At 41.2% G+C, this 14,051-nt stretch overlaps 1 protein-coding gene across 1 annotated transcript; it reads right to left on the bottom strand.

Moving 5' to 3' along the window:
- Positions 1–333: 333 nt before the first annotated feature.
- On the bottom strand, positions 334–6,587 carry ODC1 (ornithine decarboxylase 1). The gene is made up of 12 exons (XM_063442163.1): positions 6,382–6,587; positions 5,083–5,229; positions 4,834–4,979; positions 4,576–4,749; positions 3,896–4,068; positions 2,820–2,954; positions 2,644–2,725; positions 1,904–1,987; positions 1,572–1,734; positions 1,329–1,444; positions 853–1,067; positions 334–757 (listed from the first exon to the last, which is right to left on the bottom strand). Exons 3-12 carry the CDS (start codon positions 4,933–4,935, stop codon positions 604–606), a joined length of 1,398 nt encoding a protein of 465 aa, XP_063298233.1. The 5' UTR covers positions 4,936–4,979; positions 5,083–5,229; positions 6,382–6,587; the 3' UTR covers positions 334–603.
- Positions 6,588–14,051: the final 7,464 nt, after the last annotated feature.

The raw sequence follows: 14,051 nt of genomic DNA, 5'->3' as shown, positions 1-14,051 counted from the left end.
GTTACCCTTTAGCACGGGAGCCCAATAAGCTAAACCGGGAAACATTTAACATTACGGAATTAAAGTTTTAGTGTCCCTTTAAGTGGGCATTCTAAGCAAAATACATTTAACAAAGTTGTTTAAACAATGCCCATGCAGGCCTACTGCTCATTGTTGTGCAATTTAGGAATAATCGCTTTGTGCAATTTAGGAATTAATCGCTTTGTGCAATTTAGGAATTAATCGCTTTGTTCATATAGTTTCTCTTGCTACAGTTTGCCAATTTAAAAAAATCCGAGTGTAGGCTTACACATAACATACTTGCACCTAGACAGTTTAATAAATGCAGACACGTTGGCTTTCAAAGTTTATTTGTAAAAAAAAAAAGCAGGTTTGATTTTGTCAGTGCATTCAAGCTACAAATGCTTGAGGGCACTAGTATCTCAAGTAAACGATAAAATTAAAAATGTGTAACAAAAGAGTTGTTTCCATAGGAACACAGTTAAATGTGACCCCCATCTCACAGTCATCCAGTTTGTTGCATACACTGGAGTTATTTCTAAATAGAATAAAATTAAATTAAATGGTCCCAAAACCTTATGCTACTATTGAAGACTTCTACAGTTACAGAGTCAGGGAAACTACACCAACACTGGCAGAATTGCAGGTTGTAGGATTCAGCTCAAGTCCACTTTCCCAAGCACAAGACACAGGAAGAGTGTTCAAGTCGTGAACTTCAGGAACGATACCATGTTCCTTAATACTCAGCATCAATTGCCTAAGAAGTGAAAAAAAAAAAAAGTTTACCTTAAGTTTACTTGTTTTTAAGACAGCTTACAATAGTACATATATAAACCATGAAAGAAAACGTACCAGTAAGGTCTTGACATTACATAGTACAGTGTTGGACGCTGGAATCCATTAAATGTTGAAGATGCAGCAACAGTATAGGCGCCCATGTTCTCAAACAGCATCCAGTCACCAACCTGAAGTTCAGGCAAATCAAAACGCTCAACTATACGATCGAGTCCATCACATGTTGGTCCCCAGATACTGCTGGAGTAAAACTGCTCATCTGGCTTTGGTTTCTGCCACAAGGAAAAAAAATTAAATCAATACATTAATGGAGAGGGCAGTTGTGCAAGGTCAAATCCAAAACACATCAAGGAGTCACATTTTAAAAGCAATTGAGAGATTTTTTTTTTATATAGCTGGGCATATTAGAGCACCTGCCTAGAGATGTTGCCAAGTTGAAAGCTTGCTCAGTCAAAAGATAATCCCAGAGTGGGAAGAAAGCACAAAAAAAAAAATTATACATGCTTGGTGTCCAAAAGAGTAAGATTCCATACCTTTTGCAAAACTGGCTTGACATGTGCGTGATCATACAAGATGCAGTTAAAGGACCCATATACACCATCGTTTACATAGTACATAAGAGTCTTGTCATTGGCACCATCTTCCTCATCTGTTAAAAACACAAAACCTCCACTTTAAAGGGATTCTCTCCACATGCCAAAATCAAAGCTTTTTAAAAATAGACAAGTGTTACATCATGCAAGCAGTTATGCTGAGTTTTAACATGCAAGACATACCATCAGAACCAGTCTGTTCACTTAGCATCACTTTCTTTGCGATTATGTTAACAGCCAAGGTGAATGCTGATGCAACATAGTATCGGCCAGGTTCTGAGATTATCTTCACTCCAGAGTCAACTGGGAAGTATTTATCCAGAGCAGGATTAATCACAGATGTTACCTTTATAGAAAAGAAAGTTGAAGTTCAGGTTTCTACATTTATATATTAAAACCCTATGCACATACTACATTGTAATGTAATAAGCTTTCCCAAATAAAATGAGAACCGATTGATGGTACGAGTAATACAGGTTCTTTACACAGTGATTTAATGTATATTTAGTACATACCTCTTCAAATTTAAGCTTTACATCCTCCGATCCAGGAAATCCACCACCAATGTCAAGTAAATGCATGTTAAATCCAAGTTCAGCCTATAAAATATTTTTAGATGCAAGTTAGAATACTAGACAAAAATTGGACTACACATCTCAGTCCTCGTTTTATCCATTTTAATTTGCATAACATGTGGATGTTTGAAACTTTGCCAACCCACCTTATCCCAGATGAATAAGACCAGTTATGTTAGCTAGGAGTGGTCACACCCAGAACAAAAATCACACCAATATTACTTGTAATTATTTATCTTAAACAGGCACTTCATCTCATAGAAGTGGTCATACCGTTTGGCACCCCTTGGAAAATGTCTTCCATTGAAACAGTTTAATGTTTTAATTCTACATGACAGTCCCCAGCAGTCCATCCACTGTGCCTCTTGGGCTAATTAAGATTCAATAGTTTGAGCAACTGTGATTGGTTGAGCGCATCAGCTGGCTTATTCAGCCCACAGTGCCATTGCAAAGAGAAGACATGTAATCTCTATTCAGTGTTAAACTGCTCACAAATGATTTAACACAATGCAGCAACCGTGCCAGGCAATTCCAGGCACTAACCAGTTTAATGCTACAGTGTCCTTTTCTTGTGTACTGCCAGTTGTATTTAATACAGGCCTTTGACTTAAGGGCCAATCTAGGCAAGCCACACAAAAGCATGGTGGCATGCTCTAGAACCATTGTCAACTTTTACTTACCCCCATATCAAAGACACAACGAGCATCAGAAACAGCTTGCACAAATGTTTGAGGGTCTGTGCATCCACTTCCAACATGGAAGCTAGAATTTTGAAAAATAGAACATGTTAGTTTTTTGCAACCAGGTTTTCCTAGGTTGAAAAACGCATTTACACAGACCAGGCTTTCAAACATACCTTACACCAATGATGTCTACATTCAGATCCTTTGCTCGTTCCAGAAGTATTCTGCTTGTTTTAAGAGTGGCACCAAATTTGACACTAAGACGACAAACTGCTTTGGAGTCATCTGTTGCAATACGCAAAACCAGTCTATGGAGAAAGGGAGAAGTTTAGGGTCACTTTAAGTGTCATTCAAAAGCTGCAGATGTTGGACTAAATAATAAGTTTTATATCTGCAGTTCTATGAACTTCTGATTTTGTGAAAACAGTGGTATTGGCACTCACACAGTCCGACAGTCCTATAATAGGACATTTATAACAAGTTATGGAATAACGCATGAAAAGTTATGCAATCTAAACAGTTTTTATTAAAAACAAGTTGTTGCTTGAAGGGGCACTCCAACCTTAGAGAAATAGGTAAATGGCAAACTGCTCGCTGCAATTCATCCATCTCAACACATGTCACTACCCTTCTGCATTTGCAATTCTGACCAAGTTGGTTTAAAACTTAGCCAAGTGACAGCAGTACCATGGATAAGTTTTAATTCAAATTTTTACCTCCTTGCAGTACAGAGAGGATAGGCCATTGACAGAATTAACACAACCAGCAGACCAAAACCAACATTGTTTAAAGTCAACAAGATCAGGTCGGTCTGCTCTATTTTAAAATACTATATAGAGTCAGGAATACAAAAGTATCTCAGCCAAACCAATGCTTTCCTATAGGAAAGCATTGGCAGCCTATTGCAAATGCACAGCAAAATGCTGTACCAAATCAGCATCTTAGAGATGCATTGAATCAATTAATCTCTATGGAGAGCGTTCAGCGTCTCCACACTCTGCACGGAGAAGCTGAACACCAGTGCGGCACCTCTTGTGGCTGTATGAGGGATGGCCACAAGACTGGTTACTAGGCATCAATGCTAGGCACTGCATTTTCATTTAAAAGCATGCAGGGACAGGCTAAAGACACCAGAATCACTACATTAAGCGGATGACCAATGTCACTTAAAATATATAAAGGTAAAATATCACACGACTTTCAAAGTCCCCATATATGGAAATACTATATAGCAGATCACAGAACGTACTTAGCATTTGGATGATTCCGTGCCACCTTCATCAGTTCAACTTCACTGTCAAAAGTCATCTTCTCAACACCGCAACTAGCTGCATATTTTATTTGAGAGACTTGCTTGCAAGGGTTTGCATAGATTATTCTATCGGGGGTCACACCAATACTCTGTACAAGTTGAATTTCAGTCTAAGGTAAAAAAAGAAATCATACCACATTAATGCATGCATGATTAACAAGATAGTATGTGTGCAGTAGCCACAGACATTTTATAGATTACCATCTGTAGGACTACTGGATTTATATATATATAGTGTCACATTAAATTGGAAAAAGTTCTCATAGGGAAAAAAAACTGATTCCCTACAGAAGATCTCACTTGTGTGAATGACTGCTCAAGTTATGTGACCAGAAGCCCAGCTAGCTGTCAGCTTGGCTACCAGGGAGACATGCTAAAGTTCATAAGAATGCCAATATATCTTGAAATTGCCACAAGCAAGACATGCAGTTAACTGCTAGAGCACTTTAGGAGTTGGAGTTATCCTTAATATTTCCAGACTTGACAACATTGTGAATATATTATGCACCAGTTCTGGTCCACCCTGTGCCCCCCTCCAATACCATCTATTAAAATATTTTAATAGACAGCCAGGTTTAGTCATGGAGTTTCAGAAGGTTTAAGAGATTTATACCAACCTTACTAGCACAGTCAAACCCTGCCCCCATGATGGCGAGAGTCTTCACAACTGCTCTGCTGTCATTGCACTTAACAGCATAGAATGGAGTTACGCGTGGGAGAGCTTTAAACCAGCGTATATGCTTCTTGACAACATCACCAAGGTCAGCAACATAGAAAGCATCTTTGTCATCCTGAAAGATAAAGATGCAGTGAACACACAAACACTTTGAGCACAATCAATAACACTATAGATTTCCAAGATAGACTTCACTTACAGACAGAGACACTTCATTAATTTTCTGCTCCACAATATCCCGGGCAGTAAAGCCTTCTTCCAGAAAGCTGAAGTCAAAGTCTTCGCAAGCAAAGGTGTTCATTGTCGCAATATAAAAAAACGGTTCAAAATAAAGTATGCAACAAACTGCAAGGGAGAAAGAAAAAACCATAAGTACATGATACAAAACACAGATTCAAGTCAAAAGACATAAAACCAGCAGCTGTTTCAGAAATAGATATATACTCACATGGACAAGTAAGAGATGGGGTTTATAGTAAAGAAAGCCTCAGCTTTGCTCCCAAGGAGGCTCTCCAGTGAAATAGAAGCCCGGCAAGTATAAGACTAGACCGACGCTCTCAAAAGAGCCGTTCTTAACTGCTGTGCTGTCGGCGTTCTGGAAGAGAAGGAAAGTTTTTCTGTAAACGTCACCATATGATAAATAGCAGTCTGACTCAGACCTTTCAAGCAAGAGCCTCCACCAAGCCACTTGTAAAAGGACACCTTATATCACCCACCCAACCCATTTAATGAATGGCTGATAAGCCACGCCTTTTCCTTTACGAGAGAGACCGGCCGCGTGTCACATGCAGGCATGACTTAGCAGCCGGCAAAATTCAGCTGTGACGCACCAGCCACAGCCAACGCGGCTCACTAACTTGCTACAGTTACCCTTTGCTCCAATAGTGTCAAAAGGACGGCTTTCCTCTAGGACTGGTTACCGTCCAACCCTGACTCACTGACCTTAATTGTCAGGGGAGGACGTCATACCATAGATCATGGGGGATGGTGAGAAGCCAGCAATCATGTCCACGCAGTGTGCCACGCTCATCCCATGTTCCCATGGAACATATGGACATCCCAAAAGCACACGTGTAAAACGTACCAGCAATGTAACGTTACGCAAACCATCACCACAATGCAGATACGCCACACAAGGTTATTCACTAAAGTGGGAATTTAATGTGAATTTCGAGATTACCTCCCGGGCAGTCCAACCAAAACCATAGAGGACATGGAGTTTTTCTAATTGTTTTTGCCTTAGTTTGGCCACTTGGACCTGAAATTAACTTTGAATTCGCAGCAATTCTCACTTTAGTGAATAACCTGGATAATTATTATTGCCATTTATATAGCGCCAACAGATTCTGTAGCGCATTACAATATTATTAGAGGGTGGGGATAATCTCTCTTTATCCCAGAAATACCCTTTGTATCTAGCCCCATGTTTTAACAGGAGCCCAACTCCCAACAGTGCCAGCTGTGAGCGCTCCTGTAGCCAGAGACTGGAGTCACAGAGCGTGATGGGAGTGGGAGATCATTTTCCCCATAGACTAACGGTTACCATGTGGCACTCTAACCGGAGTGAACTACATTTCACAGCTCGCATCAGTCAATCCACCGCCGGTCACCCCGTGCGGGCAGCACTGCCCGGCAATCCTCGGGAACAGACTGGAATATCGCTGACGCACGCCATGGCGCAGCCATTCATTCATCGCCCGGCTCCCAGTCAGACACAGCCCCAGGACAAGCAGAAGCCAAGTCTTACCTTAAAAAGCATTTACGAAATCTGTACCCATCGAGGCGCAAAGCACCCAGGAGAAGAAAAAAATAATAGCTGAGGAAAAATAAGATGGAAGGCACGGGAGCCGCGTGCAAAGACCTGCACACCCAGGAAGCCAGAGGCGGACTGAAAACAGAAGGGCCTCCCTCGCCGCTCTTTATAGGGCGCTCGCCGTCTCCATGGTGACGGGCCAGCTCAAACCAGCGCTGATCGGTTTGCTCCAGGACTCCCCTCCACCACGCGCTCTCTGTCTCTCTATAGAACCTTCCCTCGGCTCCCCCCTCCTCCCTTCTTTGTGACGTCAGCGTCCGGCTGGTCTCGAGTGCAGTCTGATTCGCAGCCTGTGACCTGGCTGTTACCGTTAGCGTTTGAATCGGCGAGGGGGGCTCGCGCCACCACTGCCAGTCCTGTCAGCCAGCCTGGGGGGAGGGGGGAGAGAGATATACCGCGCTATGCACTAAACTAAAGTGCGATCTGTGGGGAGAAATTCACATTTTAAAGAAAATAGACAATCTACTAACATAGCTGACTTGGAAATGTTATTTTTGTTTCTCAAAATTAACTTTTTAAAATTTTAATTATACATTTTTTAATCTCCACAGATAACAGTTTAATAAAGCCCCCCGTGTATCTCAGACCACGAGCTGATATAGTTCACATTTTATTTTTAATGGTTTTAATACGTTTTAGTGCAGTTTCTGAAATGCCAGACCATTTCGTTCATTAGTATTTTGCGAGTTTCTACAAAATAAACCAAAATAAAAACTAGTAAAACGAAAAGACTAAGCCGAGTTGAGATGTGTTTAAACATTTCCACAAAATGATGCAAAAAAAATAATAAAATGTTATAAATTCAGAACAAATCTAAAGAAAAATAATAATAAAACTACAAAATACAAAAAGTGTCATGTTTTATTGTGTGTGTGTGTATATATTTATACACCTATTCTAATGAATTAATTGTAACATGTTCATAAGGTTTCATAAAAAAAAAATGTTTTAATTAAATTTATACAACTCATATTTATTACTAGATTTTCTGAACTGGGTAATCTATTCCCCCTAAAGATAACATGTTGTATCCTTAATTACATTGCTATCTGGTTTCTGTTTATTAGCTTCTTATATATTTAGGTAATTGGAGCAATATATGTCTAAAACCAAAATAATCATAAAAATGAACAATTGGAAATAATTGCAAAAAATTATAATTTGTCTAATTTCTCCTATCTGAACAAAATACACTTTTGTTAATATAATTGTGTTACTGATTTAAATGTTGAAGATATATGCTCAAAATATCACATAAATTTGTGTTTTCTTGAATTTTACAGATTACTTGCCATTTGATTAATTCATTGCTACTGTTATGGCTACCAACACAAATTGACAGAGCATAGGAAGGAAAAATAAAAATAAAAAAGCATCTACTATACTATAGAATTGATGTGGTTAGTTGAGTGGGCAGAAGGGACATTCTGCTTGGCATTGTTACAAAAAATACATTGTTACAAAAAAATAAAGTATGACCCTAGCACTGGCCTTCAAAACAATGTAGCAAGTAATAAATCTTCTTAGAATGCCAATTGTTCTTTTATATATATATAGATTATTTTTCTTTTCTTTTATAAAATGTATTAGATATTTATGTTTTTTTTTGTTTTGTTGTTACTTTTCCCCTGTCTATCTTTTTTTTTAATTTTTCATAAAATATCAAAATGAAAAATTATATAAATTAATTGAAAAAAAAACCATATTTAGAAAATTTGTATCCAAAGCTCATTGTTTTATGTTTACTTGTCCTTTTTTTTTTTTTTCACAGTTTGTTTCGTGGGATGTTGAACATTACATTCCCTGCTAGTTCTTTCTTTATCGTTCATTACCTCTTCTGAAAAAGTTTTACATAAGAATTCTCAGAACGAAGTACTTCTCTTATCTCGCTCTTTGCAAATAACTTCCTAGCAGCAGTTCAGAGCTTCCTGCTCAAGTCAGAATAAAGAGGTAATTGCTGACATCCTGGCTCTTTCCATCAGTCTCCACCTTAAACCAACAAAAACTGCATAAGCCACAGGGACTTGGAGCAGTCACCATTGTGTGTGTATTAAATGGTCAAATGCTAATTTCCAAAAACAAAGCCCTTAAAGTGGTGCTGTCATTTATTTTACTTTTACTTTTCGTTTCTATATGCTCTGTGTATCTTAATAATTATTCTCCCTCTTGCCTTTATTTATTATTTATTATGTTTTATTCTTTGCACAGAGTCGCAGTATGTGGGGGCCACCATTTTGTTTTCTTTTGTCTACAAGGTCTTCAGTCTACCCTTCTGTGGAACTCTTTAGACTGATGGATTGTGGGTAAATTTGCTTAGCTTCTAAAATGGAACTTTGCTTAAAGGGTTTCTCCAAACTTATTACTTACTACATATCTTTTTTTTTTTTTTTAAATAAATAATGCCCGACTGGGTATTATTCCGTAGACCCCCATTCCTCCATAACCATAAAAAAGGGTTATAGTTTTTTGGAATCCAGCAATTTGAGTGGACCATTTAACGACTCAGAGCACATGCGTGTGCTCTGAGACAGCAAGTGAAGGGGGAGAGGGTGGTGGGTCATTGGAGAAAATCAAGCTGGTTAGGAGGTGGGGAGAGCTGCACAAAGGAACAGACATTTGGCAATCCAGAACTGAGTTATGTGCTGCCAAAGTCACTTGTGCTGGGCTGGCCCACATGGGCTGAAACACTGCACATACTGACTTCTGCCACCATGACCATGGGCGTCTACAGGGGGTGGCGCTCCCCCCCCCTTTGGATATTTGCACTTGGCCCTTCAAAAAGGGCATACCAAGCAGTCGGGCACTCTGTGGGTTGTCCGGCACAACTTCAGGGCCGGTGCACAGTCGGACCGGCCGGGGGGCGCGGTCTCCAGGTGACCGGAATAAGGGAAGCACAGCGCTCCACTACATGCCATTCACTGTATGTAGCGTGGCCCAAGCAGGCCACAGTCTGTCAGGAAGTTCTCTCAGTGAGCACTTCCTGACAGAAACAGAAGATCCTCTAGCCGCTGTCTGCTTGGCATGGTGGTCAATAGGCATAGGAGGGGATGAGACACATGGAGGGGCTGGGGGTCTGTATAAGACACATGGGAGATTGGGGGGCAGATTAATACCCATGGAGTGGCTGTGGGAAGAATGAGACATTTGGAGAGGCTGGGTGGGGTGGATCACTTGGGGGGAGAATGAAACACATGTAGGGGATGGGGTGGATGACACACTTGTTGGGGGCAGGGGTGAAGAATGAGACACATGGTGGGGCTGGAGGGAGGGGAGAATTAAATATGGAGGTGTGGGAGGGTGAGACACATTGGGGGCTGGTGGGAGAATAAGACACATGGAGGGGTTGGGGGAGAATGAGACACATGGGGGGGATGAGACACTTGGAGGGACTAGGTGTCATGTATTCATCTGCTTATAGAAATGTGGTTAATGACATTTACTGTCCACACAGGAAAAGTTGTGCCGAGCAGCAACCTAATCCACAGAAGGGTTAATGCTGAGCAGCAATTATGCAAATGAAACCTGGTAACTGACTTTGGGGTCAAAGGCCGGTTACAGCCTATCAGAACTAAAGGAGGGGTATTTAGGCCCAGTTCTCATCCTGCTCAGTGCCCTGTCGTGGTTTCCCTTGTGGTTGTCCGAGAGTGCGTTCCTGTTATTAGTTTTCTACCTGGTTTTTGACTTTGGCTTTGTTTATTGACTTCTCTATATTCTGGTATCCTGACTCCTGGCTTTCCTCATCGCTGCGTCCCTTTCTGTGTTCTTATTTGTCATCCGTGCTATACCGTTTTACGTGCTGGATCAAACACTAATCCTGACACTAGGGGACTTAAGGGGATGTAAGACACAAAGGGAGAAAATAAGGTGGGGGTAGATGCAGAATGCATCTTCGTCTGAATAGTCAAAACTTATTGCTGAATAAAATTTGTCATGCGTGTAAAAAATGAAACAAAGCAAGTTTAACATTAGTGTTTGTATCTGTATGTCTGTGCCTCTGTGGCAGTGTTTGTATATGTGTGTCGGTGTGTGTATCTGTGTATCTAGATGACTTTCAGTGTTTGCTTCTGTGTGTCTCTGTATCTGCATGTGTGCCAGTGTGTGTGTCTGTGTATTTGCATGTGTGGCAGTGTTTTGATCTGTGTATGTGTTTTTTCATGTGTCTGTATCTGTATGTATGTCAGTTTTTGCATCTGTATCTGTGTCAGTGTGTGTATCAAATCAGACAACTTGATTCTTCTATTAAGCTTTTGCATCATGTTTCTCAACTCTATGTTTTATACCATAACAATGTCAAAAGTGGCAGAGCATGGATGTTATTACAATGATGCCCCCCCCCCCCCCCCCCCCACCCGTAAAACATTTCTGTGGACACCAATTACTACTTCTAAAAGAGGAAATTATCATTGTGATTGGAGCAACCCTTTAATTTCTGCCTATTGCCAAATATTGCCAAGTGTTACATGCACAAAAAGCAAACAATTAAAGGGTTATTCCAACCTTTTTGAGGAGGGGCACCTTTTTGATGTAATATGCCGTATTGGGCACTATGAGTTAGTTCCCTAATCCAGCACCTGGCAAATCTCCCGGCGATGATGTTCACACCTCTGTCTGACATCACATGAGCCTCGGGAGGTCCAGTGACTTGATTCTCATATTAAAAAAACAATGCAATTAGCTGAGGGATGCTGGAGGGTGCACGCACAGGTTTCTTGAGAGGGGAAAATGATCTTGCGCTTGCAGCCTCTGCATGCAAGAAAAATAGTTATCCTGTCTGTCGCCAGTACAACTAGCTCCAAGCACACAATTAAAATAACTCTGAATGTGCAGTGTGTCAACCTGAAACACTGCACATACTGACTCCTACTACCATGACCGTTTCAAATCACTTAAGAAAGAAAAAAAAAAGGGGGGGAAATAGAAGTATAAGTAAAGATTAATTTAAAAACAAAACCTGCAAAGTTACAGTACCACTTTAAGAGTTGAAGATCTGTATCCACAATCAATAACAATTTGTTTTGTTTAGTTTTTTGTAATACAGACAAATTGTGCCAAGACTCACTGTACCAGATTGTGTGGCAGGGACTTCCTATCCCAAAGGATATTTTGTACCCCTTAGTATTTCTGCATTATTATTCCATTTACTGTAATCTTCCTCTGCTGTAATGAGCCCTATAAAGTGCTACACACACCTATTAGTGTAGGGCCATACTCCACTCTCCCCTCCAGCTCTGTTACTTTCCCACCATGTCTATTTGCTGTCTCCCTAAAAACCCTTCCTACTGTGGTTTTATACCTCACCCACTCTAGACTGTAAGCTTGTTTGAGCAGGGTCCAACAGGTGCCATTGTGACAATACAATCAATGTTATTCATGTCACCTGCCAGCGGTTTTAATGTTGTGGCTGATCAGAGTAATAACAGAATTTAAAGAAAATTTGTGCTATTATACCCTTAGCTTGCTTTATATTGAGTATACCTGTTATATGAACAGGTATAAAAGTGAGATAGTCAATTTGTAATGCCTATCAGAGTTTGAGTTTTGATTGCCTCACATTCTCCACATGAAACGCACAGATGTGTCTATTAAAAATATTCTCAGTGCCAAATACCTCAAAAATCTGCTTCTGTAGAGTGCATATACTATATGTAAAGTGCAATATTTATACCAAGGTATCAAAATGTTCTGGAATCAGCCACTTAAGGAATTCCTCAGAAGTAAATAAGATAACACACAATAGTGCAGATAGTCTCAAAAGCACACTGCAAATTAAAAAGATACTCATATGAACTTCTGAAATGAAAACTCACGCAACACAGAGTCTTTGGGTGGCCTTGTTTTATATTTTTTTCAATTTGTGGTAAATTATGGGTGCTAGTGACAGCAATGATTAATGCTCTGATGGAATTATTTAGAAAATATAAAAACTATTCCCTTCAAGGTAAATGTGTATGCACATAATTTTAATTATTCAGTTATGTTCACAAAGTGTGTATGCAGGGTTGTATTTGTATGGAGTGTAAGTGAATGCAGATTCATTTGTGTGCAAAGGGTCAGTGTGTGTGAAGGCAGGGTTATATATGTGTGGAGTGTTGGTGTGTAAATGCAGGGTTGTATATGTGTGGAGTGTTGGTGTGTGAATGCAGGGTTGTATATGTGTGGAGTGTTGGTGTGTGAAAGCAGGATTGTATATATGTTGAGTGTTGGTGTGTGAATGCAGGGTTGTATATGTGTGGAGTGTTGGTGTGTGAATGCAGGGTTGTATATGTGTGGAGTGTTGGTGTGTGAATGCAGGGTTGTATATGTGTGGAGTGTTGGTGTGTGAAAGCAGGATTGTATATATGTTGAGTGTTGGTGTGTGAATGCAGGGTTGTATATGTGTGGAGTGTTGGTGTGTGAATGCAGGGTTGTATATGTGTGGAGTGTTGGTGTGTGAAAGCAGGATTGTATATATGTTGAGTGTTGGTGTGTGAATGCAGGGTTGTATATGTGTGGAGTGTTGGTGTGTGAATGCAAGGTTGTATATGTGTGGAGTGTTGGTGTGTGAATGCAGGGTTGTATATGTGTGGAGTGTTGGTGTGTGAATGCAGGGTTGTATATGTGTGGAGTGTTGGTGTGTGAATGCAGGGTTGTATATGTGTGGAGTGTTGGTGTGTGAATGCAGGGTTGTATATGTGTGGAGTGTTGGTGTGTGAATGCAGGGTTGTATATGCAGGGCCGTCTTTAGCGCGGGGCAAACGGGGCAGCTGCCCCGGGCCCAGTTGCTCCTGGGGGGCCCCAGAGCAGCTGCTCCGTGGGCCCCGCGATTTGCGCAGCCACCCTTGGACCCGGCAGTGTGGCTGCACAGAGCCGCACCATCCCGCATGCTAAAGAGGGCCCCCGGGTGGCCCATGCACAAAGGGCCACCCGGGGGGCATGTGCCAGCAGGGGCCCAGTCGGGCGCTGTTACGCTTAAACAGCGCGACCGGGCCCCTTCCTGTTCGGCAACCGGATGGGAGGAAGTGAGTGCCGCGCGTCACTTCCTCTCACCGGAGATTAGAGCCGCACAGGAGGAGAAAGGCAGGGAGGAGGGGAGTTTCAGAGTGGAACTCCCAACTACCTCAGCCTGCCACTGGACTCCAGGGAAGCCACCCTCCAGAAAAGGTAAGGGTGGTTGGAGGGTGGCTAAATGTATGTTAGTATGTTTGTGTGTGTATGTCTGTGTCAGTATTTCTGTCTGTGTGTGTGTGTGTCAGTATTTCTGTCTGTGTGTGTCAGTATTTCTGTCTGTGTGTGTCAGTATGTGTGTGTCAGTATGTCTGTCTGTGTTTCAGTGTGTCTGTGTGTGTGTCAATACTTCTGTCAGTGTGTGTGTGTCAGCATGTCTGTGTGTGTCAGTATTTCTGTCAGTGTGTGTGTCACTATTTATGTGTGTGTCAGTATGTCTGTCTGTGTGTGTGTGTGTCAGTACGTCTGTCTGTGTTTCAGTGTGTCTGTGTGTATATCAGTATGCCTGTGTGTGTCAGCATGTCTGTGTGTGTGTCAATACTTCTGTCAGTGTATGTGTGTCAGTATTTCTATCAGTGTATGTGTCTGTGTGTGTGTCAGTACATCTGTCAGTGTATGTG

This window comes from Pelobates fuscus, chromosome 2, assembly GCF_036172605.1.
Source record: "Pelobates fuscus isolate aPelFus1 chromosome 2, aPelFus1.pri, whole genome shotgun sequence".
Classification (NCBI taxonomy): Eukaryota; Metazoa; Chordata; class Amphibia; order Anura; family Pelobatidae; genus Pelobates; species Pelobates fuscus.
This window is presented reverse-complemented; position numbering and strand designations above follow the sequence as displayed.